The following is a 15,785-nucleotide window of genomic DNA, read 5'->3' as shown; positions in this document are numbered from 1 at the left end:
TGGAGGCATCTTTTTAATGTTTTCTCGGCCTCTTCGTGCTGATTTAGGTCCCCATACACATTCAAAAAAGCTGGAAAATCCACCAACTTTAGCTGGATCAGATGGCCATCCCCAACTGATCATCTGGAAGAGGGGATAAGCGGACCAGCAGGATTTGTGGCCATCCCTGACCAATCATCCAGAAGCGGGGAGCAGAAGTTAGGGCAGGATTTGTGGCCATCCTCAACCAATCATCAGGAAGAGGGGAGGTGTGGATCGGCAAGATTTGTGGTCGTGTGTCTTTAAGATCATGCCATGATGTCTGTGATTGTGGACTGGGGTAGCAAACGTTTCCAAATCCGGACACTTTTTTTGTCGCTGATCGCAAATGCTGCGCTTCACGGGCCTTAGACTTCAATGTGGAAGATCTGGGGGCTACAAGAGTGACTTTGGTCAAACAAAATCGTGCAACCAGCAACCTGGAGGCCCCAAGACCATCCGGTGCGAAATAAGATTGCGATATGACGTGTATCCATCGCACCCCGCCAGGCAGATGACAGCTGCGCTACACTGCTGGCACCCGCCTGTCACCACAGCCAACCGAAGTCCGGCGACCATTACTGCTGTCACACTAAATGCTAATACCAATCTCCGACAGTGGCATGTAACGACAATCACCAGGACACATCACCACCATTCACCAATAGAAGTAACATAAATCCACAAAAGTGCAAAACAGAACGAAGTCTGAGAATGAAAAAAATCAACACAGAGCAGGAATATAGATGTGTTCTTCTTGGTGGTCGCTCATCCTGAGAAAAATAAAAAAGTGACCAAGACGTCGTATAATATCAGGAAGAAGCGTCAGTGAGCGCAAATAATAATAATAATAATAAATAATAATAATAAAAATAATAATAATACTAATAAAAGGGTCCATGGCTGGAAAAGACATTTACAGAAAAGGGGAAAATATAAATAGAAAACTCCCCGGAGAAGTGAGGGATATCGGCTCCTGGGACCGTCAGTCATTTATGTCACTAGTGACCGGTGCCATGTTCAGGCCCCGGAGTATACTACCGGGGGTCAGATGAGGCCCCTACAGGACCGGGGAGGGGGCCGCACAACTGCACCCGGCCTGCAGCAACTCCCATAACTGCGACTCCCAGCAACTGTCCGGCCACGCTGGGAGCTGCGGTGCCCCGGGCGCGGTGCCGGCCTCCTACCTTGTACACGTCCCCATAGGTGCCGCTGCCGACCCTCTGGATCAGCTCGAAGTCCTGCTGCGGGTTCTTGCGGAGGATGTCGGCGCTGGGCCGGCTCAGAGAGGGCTCCATGCTCCGGGGCTGCACGCGGCGGTCACCGGGACGGCTCAGTGCTCCGGGGCTGCACCGGGGAGCCGAGCACAGCGCGCAGCCGAGCACCGAGCCATGTCCGGACAATGGGCGGAGACACGGCACTGAGGGCCGATACCCAGCGGAGGAGGAGAGCGCCGGGCGCCGCCCCCCGCTCCGTCACTCCACCCCCGGCTCCGTCACCTCCCCCGGCACTATCACATCCTCTCGCCCGGCTCCATCACCTCCTGCTCCAGGCTCAGCCGCCACCTCCCTCCCTGGATCTGTCACTTCCCCTCGGAACCCTTCATCCCCCACCCCAGGATTGGATTCATCACCTCCCCCCAATGCCAGCCCCTCCAAGAATCAATCATGCCCCCCATGCCCCAGAGGATCTGTGACACCCGCCCCAGGCTCAGCCACTCACGCCCCCACTTACCTCTGTCTTTTCTCCGCCACCCCCCAGGATCCATCAGCCCACACCCCTTAGATTTGTCACTCCCCACCCAGTATCCATCATCTCATCTGTCACCTCCTCGCCCCAAAGGATCCGTCACCCCCATACACCCCCCCCCCCTCCGCTCCGTGTTTGTGTTTTCTCGCCACGCCCCCATCCCAGGATCCATCACCTCCTTGCCCCGGGATGTGTAGCTGCTTCGTCCCAAACGATCCATGCCGCACCCCCTAGGGCTCAGCCAGTAATCACCCCCCCCCCATCTTCTTTCCATCACCCCCACCAAAGGCTCCATCACTTACCTGCTTGGGCTCTGCCAAACACCCCCCCCCCCCCCCTCGAGCGGGCTTTGTTACCTCCCTGCAAAGTCGGGCTCCATACCGCCCTCCCCCCCACCCCCACCTTCCCGGGCTCCATCACCCCTCCTTCACACACTGTTTTCTCCTTTTCACTTCACCCTTGTTTCCTGAGCCTGTGGTTGCCATAACGTCTTGCGTCTTTGTTTTTTTGTGTTTGTATACACACATTAAGAAAATAAATAAAACAAACAAGGTGTGTGCAGCTATTCTCGGGATGGGGCGGCAGTGGCACGGGTGGCGCTGTCCTACTGTGGCATAATGCAGGATTGGGGTCACATTGAGTTCTCGAGACAAGAAACTCTCAAAAATTCCAACTTTCTCCAAATAGTCCCAGAACCTGGGGTCCCCAATCACAGTGACCCCCGACACCAAGACCGTGTGGTCCCCCCAATCTCAGAGAACCCCCAACACCCAGACTGTGTGGTCCCCCTCGATCACAGTGAACCCTGACACCCAGACTGTGTGGTCCCCCTCGATCACAGTGAACCCTGACACCCAGACTGTGAGGCCACAGCCTTATTCATAGATTACATTTTTTTAGCTGTTTTCTTTCTTCATCAAAATCTGTAGAAACTCTTGTGGGAAAACATCTAAAACGCCATTGCCACAATCTATGGGTGACCCATTCTCCAGACCCCGGGTCTTTTCCCTGTGTTGGTTTCACTTCCAGTTTTTCCTGTAGTTTTCCCTTCTTTTTTTCACAGTTATTCCGTTCATGTTTTCCCCCACAGTTTTCCCCCGTAGTTTTCGCGGCTTCTTTTCCCGTTGTTTTTTCCTGTAGTTTTCACAGTGTCTTTTCCCACAATTTTTCCTGCAGTTTTCATGGCTTTTCATGTTTTTTTCCCACAATTTTTCCCGTTGTTTTCGCGGATTCTTTTTGTGTTTTTTCCCTTAGTTTTTCTAATTTAGTTTTCTTAGTTTTATCCCGCAGTTTTCTTTTTCTGCAGCTTTTCCGTAGTTGTTCCCGCAGTTTTCGCAGCTTCTTTTTCTGCAGCTTTTCCGTAGTTGTTCCCGTAGTTTTTGCGGCTTCTTATCCCAGTTTTCACGGCTCTTCATGCTTTTTCCCCAAAGTTTTCGCAGCTTCTTTTCCCGTTCCCATAGTTTTTGTAGCTTCTTATCCCGCAGTTTTTGCGGCTTTCCATGGTTTTTCCCCTCATAGTTTTTTCCTGTATTTTTCACAGCGTCTTTTCCCACAGTTCTTCCCATAGTTTTTACATCTCCCCCCCCCTTTATTTCCATCTTTAGCACCTGAATTATGAGGTGACTTCATGTATCTGCTTCATGGTTTCCAAACTCTGAAGTGGTTAAAAGAACAAACCACTTGAAATATGCGCCGCAGTGTCGTCTTTACATTGCCGTCCGTTCTGTTCATTCTTTTGGAGCTTTTTCAGGATTTCAGGCGGACTTTGCCCCTAAGTGCTTATCTATAGGATCAGCCACCAGTCTTATGATCACTGCAGGTCTGACCTCCAGAACAAAGGCCGAGCAGCACAAAGATGGGTCCGTAGAGTCCTCACTCCCCCACATTTGGGACACAGGCGCTCACACTAAAATATCCATCAATGGGACGGAGAATTCCACCATCTGCCACATTTTATACTATTAGATTTTGAGATTCTCCACTAAGGCCCGTCATTTTTAGTCAGAGTGCAGATTGATGATAAAGAGAGTCTCTTATTCTGGAGGACCCGACATGTCCTGCATTATTTACAGGCACATCCCTAGTGACACAATGGGGTAAAGTGTAATGCCTAAGCTCTCCTGTGGTGGCGCTGCAGGGAAACGGATCACCTGATGTCTGACGTTCTTGGCATAGTTTTCTTTTATTAATGACGCCCTAATTGTTACTGGCTCAAATGAAAGTGACGTCACAGCAGGAAGTTGCTACTGAGGTTTCCTGCCCACTATTATCATGGCAGCAGAAAGTCACGAGGGCTGATGACGTCATTACGCAGTTGCTTCTCGTTTCGATGACTAACCTAGTCATGTGATGCGCGTTCCTACCCACTGGCTGTCACGAGTCTGGTGTAAGTCTTGTGTAAGAGCAATAAAGCTTGGAAGAAAAAAAAAAAAAAAAAAAAAAAAGGATGTATTTTTGCTGTTATACGTGGTTAACGTAAATGGCCGCTTAAACAGTCGGTATGAAAGGCTCTGAAGGGCCTGTTGGATGTAGGGGTCTGGAGCGCAGACGGTCACTTTTTATTTTAGCCGGTAATTGACTCAATGCCATAGAGAGGTTTATAATGAAATGAGGATGTTGCCATCTGGTGGTCAAAATGTGGTATTGCATCATTGCTGTCACTAAGGAGGGGATGACTGCGCTTCTGACCCAAATATGGGGGAGCTCCCCCACAACCCCTCCAGTGTGTGAGGGGGGAGCCGCCGTCGCAGCCTCTCCAGTGTGTGAGGGGGGAGCCGCCGTCGCAGCCCCTCCAGTGGGTGAGGGGGGGAGCCGCCGTCGCAGCCCCTCCAGTGTGTGAGGGGGGAGCTGCCCTCGCAGCCCCTCCAGTGTGTGAGGGGGGAGCTGCCCTCGCAGCCCCTCCAGTGTGTGAGGGGGGAGCTGCTCTCGCAGCACCTCCAGTGTGTGAGGGGGGTGAAGCTGCTCTCGCAGCCCCTCCAGTGTGTGGGGGTGAAGCTGCTCTCGCAGCCCCTCCAGTGTGTGTGAGGGGGGAGCCGCCCTCGCAGCCCCTCCAGTGTGTGTGGGGGTGAAGCCGCCCTCGCAGCCCCTCCAGTGTGTGAGGGGGGAGCCGCCCTCGCAGCCCCTCCAGTGTGTGAGGGGGGAGCCGCCCTCGCAGCCCCTCCAGTGTGTGAGGGGGGAGCCGCCCTCGCAGCCCCTCCAGTGTGTGAGGGGGGAGCCGCCCTCGCAGCCCTTCCAGTGTGTGTTGCTGAAGCTCCCCCGCAGCCCCTCCAGTGTGTGGGGGAAGTTCCCCCCCCCCCCCCGCAGCCCCTCCGGTGTGTGGGGGTGAAGCTCCCCACGCAGCCCCTCCAGTGTGTGGGGGTGAAGCTCCCCACGCAGCCCCTCCAGTGTGTGTGTGGGAAGTTCCTCCCTGCAGCCCCTCCACTGTGTGGGGGTGAAGCTCCCCCGCAGCCCCTCCAGTGTGTGTGTGGGGGAAGTTCCTCCCTGCAGCCCCTCCAGTGTGTGGGGGTGAAGCTCCCCCGCAGCCCCTCCAGTGTGTGTGTGGGAAGTTCCTCCCTGCAGCCCCTCCACTGTGTGGGGGTGAAGCTCCCCCGCAGCCCCTCCAGTGTGTGTGTGGGGGAAGTTCCTCCCTGCAGCCCCTCCAGTGTGTGGGGGTGAAGCTCCCCCGCAGCCCCTCCAGTGTGTATGGGGATGAAGCTCCCCCACAGCCCCTCCAGTGTGTGGGGTGAAGCTTTCCACGCAGCCCCTCCAGTGTGTGTGTGGGGGGGAGCTCCCTCGCAGCCCCTTCAGTGTGACAGTATTATGCACTGGAAGCTGGACTACTAGTCCCAGCAGTTTGTTAGTCATAACGGCCGTAAATAGCTCTGGCGGCCGCTGACCTGTTCGTTGTGCTGAGAAATGAGCCTTGTAATAGCCGCATTGTGCCCAAATTGTTCCTCCATGTCCAATTTTTGGAGGGGTGAATAGCAGTTTTATATGGTGTAGGATGCAACATATTGTGTGGACCCCAGCGAAGAAAAAAAAAAAGGGAGTCATTGCTGTATACGGCTTCATCCGCACGTCCACATGTGGGCCATTATTCCCGGATCGCCTGCTGCCTCATATCAGCCTTTAGGCCTCCATCAGACGTCAGTGTAAAACACACACGTTATTCACCGTCCGTGGTTTAGATGCATATGTGTGTCCGTGTGCTGTCCCTGTGCTCTCCGTGTGACATCCTGATTGCACACTGACAGCATGAGCTGTTATGCTTGCCTGTCTCCAGCGCTACTGTTAAATCCCAAGTGCAGTGAATATGCAATGAGCAGGCCCGGAAGTAACAGCAGAGGCAGAGACAGCAACGCCAAAGACTGGTAATTATAAAAATTATTATTTTTTTTTTTTTTTAAAACAAATTTTATTTGATGAGTTGTCAACAAGTAATTACAGAAATAAAATCATACTTAGACATTTAACAATTCTCATCCTTTTTGAAAATTTTCTGTCACAACATTATATAGAGTACAGACCAAATGTTTGGACACACCTTTTCATTCAAAGAGTTTTCTTTATTTTCATGACTCTGAAAATTGTAGATTCACATTGAAGACATCAAAACTATGAATTAACACATGTGGAATGAAATACTTAACAAAGTGTGAAACAACTGAAAATATGTCTTATATTCTAGGTTCTTCAAAGTAGCCACCTTTTGCTTTGATTACTGCTTTGCACACTCTTGGCATTCTCTTGAGCTTCAGGAGGTAGTCACTGGAAATGGTTTTCACTTCACAGGTGTGCCCTGTCAGGTTTCATAAGTGGGATTTATTGCCTTATAAATGGGGTTGGAACCATCAGTTGTGTTGTGCAGAAGTCTGGTGGATACACAGCTGATAGTCCTACTGAATAGACTGTTAGAATTTGTATTATGGCAAGAAAATAAGCAGCTAAGTAAAGAAAAACGAGTGGCCATCATTACTTTAAGAAATGAAGGTCAGTCAGTCTGAAAAATTGGGAAAACTTTGACAGTGTCCCCAAGTGCAGTGGCAAAAACCATCAAACGCTACAAAGAAACTGGCTCACATGAGGACCGACTCAGGAAAGGAAGACCAAGAGTCACCTCTGCTGCGGAGGATAAGTTTATTCGAGTCCCCAGCCTCAGAAATCGCAGGTTAACAGCAGCTCAGATTATAGACCAGGTCAATGCCACACAGAGATCTAGCAGCAGACACATCTCTAGAACAACTGTTAAAAGGAGGCCTTCATGGTAAATAGCTGCTAGGAAACCACTGCTAAGGACAAGCAACAAGCAGAAGAGACTTGTTTGGGCTAAAGAACACAAGGAATAGACATTAGACCAGTGGAAATCTGTGCTTTGGTCTGATGAGTCCAAATTTGAGATCTTTGGATCCAACCACCGTGTCTTTGTGCGACGCAGGAAAGGTGAACGGATGGACGTTACATGCCTGGTTCCCACCGTGAAGCATGGAAGAGGAGGTGTGATGGTGTGGGCGTGATTTGCTGGTTACACTGTTGGGGATTTATTCAAAATTGAAAGCATACTGAACCAGCATGGCTACCACAGCATCTTGCAGCGGCATGCTATTCCATCCGGTTTGCGTTTACTAGGACCATCATTTTATTTTTCAACAGGACAAAGACCCCAAACACACCTCCAGGCTGCGTAAGGGCTATTTGACTAAGAAGGAGAGTGATGGGGTGCTACGCCAGATGACCTGGCCTCCACAGTCACCAGACCTGAACCCAATCGAGATGGTTTGGGGTGAGCTGGACCGCAGAGTGAAGGCAAAAGGGCCAACAAGTGCTAAGCATCTCTGGGAACTCCTTCAAGACTGTTGGAAAACCATTTCCGGTGACTACATCTTGAAGCTCATCAAGAGAATGCCAGGAGTGTGCAAAGCAGTAATCAAAGCAAAAGGTGGCTACTTTGAAGAACCTAGAATATAAGACATATTTTCAGTTGTTTAACACTTTTTTGTTAAATATTTCATTCCACATGTTTTAATTCATAGTTTTGATGCCTTCAATGTGAATCTACAATTTTCAGAGTCATGAAAATAAAGAAAACTCTTTGAATGAAAAGGTGTGTCCAAACTTTTGGTTTGAATTGCATCTCCCTCCATTGCTCGTTAACCACCACTTTTCTCAGTTAGCCATCCTTTGAGTATTTTTTCCTGTAGATTTCTACCTTCAAATTTATTGTTCCACCCCCCCCATTCATTCTCTTTGCGTGTTGACTTCGTATATGGGCATATAAAGTGGCTAGTGATATCTGGCCCTTTTAAAATTATTTATTTCTATATGACTCGTGTTTTCTCTGGCACGTGTACACGGATCACATCAGTGTGCAGTCCGTGTGACATGCATTTATCTTGGATGGGAATCAAAATAAAAGAAACCGTATGCAGCTTTTTTTATTATTATTTATTATTTAAATGAATAATTATTAAAAAAATGTTGTGTGGTCCCCCCCCAATTTTGATACCCAGCCATGATAAAGCCCGACAGTTGGGGGTTGGTATTCTCAGGCAGGGGAGACCCATGCTTATTGGGCCCCATCAGTCTGCAGCCGCCCAAGATTGCTGCATCCATTAGATACAAGAATCCCAGCACTTTATCTGGCTCTTCCCAATTGCCCTGATACGTGCACGGCTGGGGGCTGCGGCTTGTAGTCATACACTTTATCTGTGCTGGGGTGACCCTACGCCAAATATTTTCTTTATTTTTATATCGCAATAGACACACATGGTGTCTGTGATTGGAAACAGTCAGACACGCTGCCACTCAGGATGGGGGCACGTCTGGCTGCAACCAATCACACATGCTGGTGGACGAGGAAAGCAGTGCCTATGCAATGAAGGTAATTAGCGGCCCCTGAAGTGAATGAGTAGTGGCTGGAGAAGTTAGAGCCGCGCCGGTGACATGGTAAGTATAGCCCTTTCTCCTATCCCCCTATCCCTTCTACCACCATTTCTAAGCACCGGATTCTGGTCCCCATAGACTCATATGGGGACCAGCGTCCGCCCGTATAACCGGGATCAATTCCAGGCCGGAACCAGGGTTTTTTTTGTTGTTTAATCCCGGGTAGACCCGCCAGTCTCGATTATCCGTGAGTCCACCCATCGCTAGTCCTGAACAGTAAAAAATAAATAGCACTCGAAGGCATCCGCTTTTTTTTTTTTTTTTTTTTAATGGGCTCACTGATTTTGGATGGCGAGATTGAGCCATGACCAGGAACAAATCCAACATCTCTTGTAAAAGAAAACGGACATAATGTCTAAATGGGGCATGTTCAAATGGGCGAATATTTGGTCCGGCTGTGCCCCGGAGAGCACACGGACCCGGTATAACCAGTGGCCAATTATCTACACAGACCACAAGTCACAGTATGCTCCATTCAGGCTGTCGAGCACATGCTGTCCAATAGCTTGTCATAATGCACTATTGTTTCTGCTCTGGAGGTGGTAGTGACCTCCTTATCTCATGGGAACCCCAGGTTGCACTACTATGTCCACCTGTTACTAGTAGACTGACAGCCCACACACAACAGAGCCCCCTTTTGGCAACAAGTTGTATAAATCCTCTCTGCAGACGCCTGCTTAATCATGTCCTCTTAGTTTGGCTGAGCGTTGATGTGTTCTCTATAGGGAGAGGGAAGTTAGCTGCTGGCAGTGACTTATCTATGTAAAGGGCAAAAGGATCAGCTGTTGAAATGTAGCATGTCTGATCCTTTTCTCTCCCAACATCATTTGTCAATTCTTGATAAATTAGGCTGCTGGCTTTAGGGAGCTTAAAGGGGTTTCCAGGACTGAGATATTTATGACCTTCTACCCATATCAGATCGGTGAGGGTCCAGCATGGAGCACGCTCAACAAGCAGCTACCAGCAATATACAGTGTACAGAGTCAGATTATAGACTATACCTGGGGTTAAAGCGGCCTAGGTGAAAATATATCCCTCAGGCCATAATATACCCCCATCAGTAGCAATCGGGGATATACACAAAAATTACTTCTTCAACATTATTTGGGGATTCAGCTTTGTCTGGTGAGTTAAGTGAGAAAGATAACGGACTGAAAGGATTATTCCCTTCTCCAAGACCCTATCCCAATATGTAGTAGGTATAATAATAATAATATTAGCAAATACCTCCAATTAGAAATGTAGTATAGTTCTCCTGATATAGCCATGTCTCTTACCTCATGTGCAGGGCATTGCAGGACCTTAGGTATCCATGGTTACAACCACGAGCAACTAACTGTCTCTTTATGAGTGGACGAAACCATGGATACCTATGCTGCAATGCCCTGCACATGAGGTAATAGACATGGCTATATCCAGAGAACTATACTACATTTCTAATTTTAGGTATTTGCTAATATTATTACGCCTATGGTTACAACCACTAGCAACTTACTGTCACAATATGTGTGGTTTTAACCATGGATACCTAAGGTCCTGCAATGCTGTGCACATGAGGTAAGCAAAATAGTGCATCAAAAAATATACTATATTTCTAATTGAAGGTATTTGCTATTATTATTATTATTATTATTTTATTATTACTACTACTACGCCTTCTACATATTGGGATTGGATCTTGGAGGTGGGAATACTGTACCCCTTTGACTTTCATTACAGAGCAGAGAGTGACACAATAACTATGCACTGATGGGACAGCGCCACCTACTGTCAGTTGAATGTAAGCACTATACTATTTTACACCTCTGAGTATATAGAGTTTGTCCCCTGGTGTATACTGTGGCCTGGGGCAGACTATACGTAGGTTCAATGTTAGATGGGTATATTCTGACCTGGAGGGTATTATTTGGCCTGGGCTGTTTTACACCCTGGGCTATAGTTTTTCCTAGGACAGTTAATCTGCAGGGTATACTCTAAACTCGGGCTTAATTTGAGAAGGGGTTAATTTAGCCTTCTACTCCGGGACAGCGCAGCAATATTTGTGTAGTGGCCACTCCTGGTACTGCAGCTCATCTCCTACTGAAGTGAATGTGACCTGAGCTGCAGTACCAAAAACAGCCACTACATGGTGTAATGAGCTGAGCTGTTTTGTCTCCATGTCCTGTACTTCTGACTGCCGTGACTGCTGCAAAACAGCTGGTCGTTGGGGGTGCCGGACCCCCAGCTGTAGGCTATTGAGGACCTATCCTATGCATAGATCATCAATGTTCTCAAAGTAAACAGTCTATAGACTTCTTAGGCCTCTGGTGTGCACCGAGAGCTCTTCTGCCAACCCTAGAACACATCACTTTGGCTGTTAAGTGTGTATAATGGTTATTATGGGACATATTCCATAGTATATCTCAGCCTGCCAGTGCAGCATCTTAATAATTCCCAGATAATGTTGCACAGATTGTATGTTATATGAAGGCTGTGCCCTGAGGTGTGGGGATATTTGCAGTATAGATGTTGGATTGTGCTATATTAGTAGTGTGATGCCTTCTCTTGTATTATTGCACACAGCTCTGCTGCCCACGTGACTGGTCCTCCTCCTCCTCCTCTCAGCATCCTCTCATCCTGCAGAAGCAGCTGAGGCTCCATCACCAGACCCCTCATACCCTGCCGCCTTTCACAGCCTCACCCTGCCATGGCCCGAAACCGAAAAGAAAGGAACAGCTGGGGTAAGTATAAGCGCCTCATCCCCTGGGGGTCTCACAGGATTGCAGGGGGTCGCAGCCCTTGCTTCACTGGGTGTGTTCCATTGTATGAATAGGAGAGGGCTGATGTCAGATGGGAAGGAGGTAACTGGTAAATAGCCTGACAACCTTTATTGGGATCTTACATCTGCAAAACAGTGAGATTGTAAAAAATGAACCTCACCACCTAAAGAAAAAGAGGTTCTGCAGCAGCGGCAGCCTGGCATCTGATTAGTATCCTATCATATGCACTTGTTTATCAGTATGGCTGCCTCCTGACATGCCCCAAGCGCCTACGTCTTGCTAATTAGATATCCATGTCATCCTAGCCACCCTTAGTTTTTAGTACCAGGCATAGCCATGATGGCAGAGCCCAGCTAACAGAGGGAGCAAGTTGTCCTGACTGTACGAATAACCTGCTATCTGGTTCTGCATGACAGCTAATATGCTATCACCCAGCTTTCCCAGAATCCTGAAAGTCAAGTAAGATAATGATACCTCCTCCGCTATAATGTCACTACATTACTAGACAAATTTGGAGGAGACAAGGAAAACTTGATGGCAATCACCATAGCTGTTCTACCGGCAGCCATATTGCCACCCAGCTTTCCCAGAAACAGATATAACTGTAAAAAGGCCGATAGGAACGTTTAACAATTTAATAGTAATATTTTTTTAAAAAAAAGCTATTTATTTATGGGCCTCATCATTTGCAGATTTTATGCCACTCCGAGGGAACCGATAGTTTACTGACACCTGGAAATGGAAAATCCATTAGTATGTGTGTTTGCCACTGTGGACAATCGGTTTAATGTATAATTCCCATTAACAATACAGTCAAACAGTGCAGTCTGCTAAATTACTGTGATCTGGCCCCATATTTATAGAGAAGACATAGGCCAGGATAACAGAAAACAATGCATGAGTATGTGCGGGGCGTGGGCTGCACTTCTGGGGATGGCTTTTTATATAGGGATTATCCATTTTGTGGTTAGCATGTCGTACAAATAGAAGGGCATTGGACACTATTGGTTTTTTTTTTTTGTTTTTTTTTTAAGTTCATGACGGGTGGCATTAAGATCTAAGCTAATGTGCCAGTAACCACATATTACTTATTGTCAGGAAAGTCAACTTTTAGGGCAACTTCTCTCACCAGGGTGAATTTCACAGCGAATTCTCATCTATGCTTAGTGTGAATATTGCAGCCATTTTCCTTGTGCAAATGCTCTTAAATCGCCAGCTTCACCATTTGCATTGGGTAAAATTGGTGGTGAAAGTCCATCCACAGCATAAATTAAAAGGCAACAGTGCTCGGTTTATGCTTTGGGTTTTCATTGATGAGCTTTTATAAAATGTCACAAAATCTCATCCATGTTGTTCCTGTAATGTGCAGCAGATTTTCTATCTGGACACAAATTTGTCTGCAAAAACATCTCATGTGCCCATCAAGGAGGCCTGTCAGATTATTGTGAGATATTATAGTGGAAAGTTAAAGTTCCTGATGAAGCTGTAGGTGAAACATGCATTGGGGAACTGCTCTAGTTCCTGATAAAGCTGTAGGCAAAACGTGTGTTGGGGCACTGCTCTAGTTCCCCATAAAGCTGTAGGCAAAACGTGCGGCGGGCTACTGCTCTAGTTCCTGATAAAGCTGTAGGCAAAACATGCGTCGGGTCACTGCTTTAGTTACTGGTACATTTTATTATCGCGCACTCTGGTGAGTCATTTTGTCATTGCGCTTTATTAGATTCATTACTGGGTTTCTTGCCATTTGTGTCATCTTTTGCATTAGAATCCCTTTGTCATTGATATATTTGTTACTATTTGAATAATGTATTATGGGCTGTTATCATTTTTGTGTGTTTCTGTTAATTTAATTGTGATTTTTTTTTGCGTAGGCATGCATTGTGACCCCTATTTGTACTGTAACTTATGCAGCTACTATGTATCTTTAATGTACACTTTATGCCATTGACCGCACTGCTTTTTCTTGGTTTTATTGGGGTCTTTTTATCTTACCTTCCGCTGGTATATATCTTTTTGCTGTGACCCTAGTGCAGTATGGTCCCTGTTATCGAACCCACTTGGTTGTTTTTTTTTTTTCTTCTTGTTATTAATCATGAACATTCGATGCGTAATTTAGACAACTATAGGATCCCAGTGGCCAGCTGCAGCCAGGAGACGGAGCATTAATCAGCGTTATTCCTGCCGGCGCGCCTCTTCCTGGCCTGCGGTGACTGATCGGCTGTCAGAGTCCTGCTCTGGAGAGGACATATCGTTTTATCAGCAGCTTATAATGTGTTTGTAGGTTCCCATCCTTAGCCATGTGGGATAAGGATAGTTACATCCTGCCCTGCTTGGTGACTGTCAAGAATTGAACAGAGATCTTATATTAATGTTTTTTTTGTTTTTTTTTTTAAATAATAACTTTGGATGACCATTCCTGCTTGATCCCCAAATGTTCTGCTGCAAAAAGGTCAAGAAACCCCTTCACTACCCCAGACCACTAGGGATGTAGCTATAAACACCTTCACTACCCTAGACTACCAGGGATGTAGGTATAAACACATTCACTACCCCCAGACCACCAGGAATGTAGCCATAAACACCTTCACTACCCTAGACTACCAGGAATGTAGGTATAAACACATTCACTACCCCAGACCACCAGGGATGTAGCTATAAACACCTTCACTACCCCAGACCACCAGGGATGTAGCTATAAACACATTCACTACCCTAGACTACCAGGGATGTAGCCATAAACACCTTCACTACCCTAAACTACCAGGAATGTAGGTATAAACACCTTCACTACCCTAGACTACCAGGGATGTAGCTATAAACACATTCACTACCCTAGACTACCAGGGATGTAGCTATAAACACATTCACTTCCCTAGACTACCAGGGATGTAGGTATAAACACCTTCACTTCCCTAGACTACCAGGGATGTAGGTATAAACACCTTCACTTCCCTAGACTACCAGGGATGTAGGTATAAACACCTTCACTACCCTAGACTACCAGGGATGTAGGTATAAACACCTTCACTTCCCTAGACTACCAGGGATGTAGGTATAAACACCTTCACTTCCCTAGACTACCAGGGATGTAGGTATAAACACCTTCACTTCCCTAGACTACCAGGGATGTAGGTATAAACACCTTCACTACCCTAGACTACCAGGGATGTAGGTATAAACACCTTCACTACCCTAGACCATGAGGGATGTAGGTATAAACACCTTCACTACCCCAGACCACCTGGGATGTAGCTCCAAACACCTTAGTCACACTAGACCACAAGGGATGTAGCTATAGACACCTTCACTACCGGTCCCCTGGCCACCAGGGATTTAACTATAAATCTCTTCACTACCCCATACACAATGTAGTGGTCATACTGTAACACTGTAGCTCAGATCCCATTCACTTCAATGACAGCTCAGCTGCAGTACCTGTGGACGGCCACCTCACAGAGTGCAGAGCTGCGCTGTTGGCTGCAGGATTTGAGAACAGCTATCATGGCAGTGTTTGGACCAGATATTGATGACCTATCCTAAAGATGGCAGAGACCAGCTCTGTAGACATCAGTCCTGGGTATGCTGGGGGAAGTGCGACCCTCACGTGTTTCTTGTACAGGGACCCTCAGTTCCGTATGCTCCCACCTGGCACTGACCATTAGGATAATCAGTAACAATGGTCTCCTCTGCTCGCACTCTCCATTAGCTGTGTGGGCTCTTTATACACGTGATGTAGTCTCTTCCTCTTCACTCTGTGGCTCGGTAGATGATAAAGCAAACATTTCCATTCTTTTTTTGCTGCAGCAATACCTACAATTATTCCCGGTGCCAAATAATCCCCTAGTGACCTGTCCATTACCCCCTGGCAGAGGTGCAGCCCGTGCCCGCAGGTTGTAGATCTTTATGGGCTTATTAAATGCAGAAGTCTTGTTACATTAGACCAATACCTAATTTTAGAGCGTCAGCAGGTCAAATGTTCCCCTCCTGTGCGGATCTCAATGTTTGCTTATAGGGGGCAGTAGTGAGCTCTGATACCACACACTAAGCATCATTTCCAGCTTTCTGTGACTGCTCCTGAAGGTAAGCTATAGAGTAATATACATGGTATACAGTGCTGATATGTTCTATCTGAAGAATAGAATACAGTATACGTTTATACATGTTATTGCATGAAAACGCCACTAGGAGGCGATGCTGTTCTATAATAAACTGTAAAAGTAGGAAGTGGTGGATACATTGTAATTTCATTAGTTTAACAATGACTTTTATTTATTTATTAGATTTAAAAGCATTTGTTTTAAATTAGGATTAATAAACTATACATATATATAAAATAAGAAA

The 15,785-nt window shown here is 47.0% G+C and overlaps 2 protein-coding genes across 2 annotated transcripts in view; one reads left to right on the top strand and one right to left on the bottom strand.

Moving 5' to 3' along the window:
- Positions 1-1,451, bottom strand: part of MAP4K5 (mitogen-activated protein kinase kinase kinase kinase 5) — a 116,810-nt gene extending 115,359 nt beyond the window's left edge. The window contains exon 1 of the mRNA XM_075330241.1: positions 1,206-1,451. Within this exon, the coding sequence (XP_075186356.1) occupies positions 1,206-1,316 (111 nt within the window). The 5' untranslated portion in view covers positions 1,317-1,451. The remainder of the gene's footprint in view (positions 1-1,205) is intronic.
- A 2,810-nt stretch (positions 1,452-4,261) lies between these two features.
- Positions 4,262-15,785, top strand: part of ATL1 (atlastin GTPase 1) — a 49,938-nt gene continuing 38,414 nt past the window's right edge. The window contains exons 1-2 of the mRNA XM_075330795.1: positions 4,262-4,337; positions 11,248-11,405. Coding sequence (XP_075186910.1) covers positions 11,372-11,405 — 34 coding nt within the window. The 5' untranslated portion in view covers positions 4,262-4,337; positions 11,248-11,371. The remainder of the gene's footprint in view (positions 4,338-11,247; positions 11,406-15,785) is intronic.

The sequence above is a fragment of the Anomaloglossus baeobatrachus genome, chromosome 12, assembly GCF_048569485.1.
Source record: "Anomaloglossus baeobatrachus isolate aAnoBae1 chromosome 12, aAnoBae1.hap1, whole genome shotgun sequence".
In the NCBI taxonomy this organism is placed as follows: Eukaryota; Metazoa; Chordata; class Amphibia; order Anura; family Aromobatidae; genus Anomaloglossus; species Anomaloglossus baeobatrachus.
This window is presented reverse-complemented; position numbering and strand designations above follow the sequence as displayed.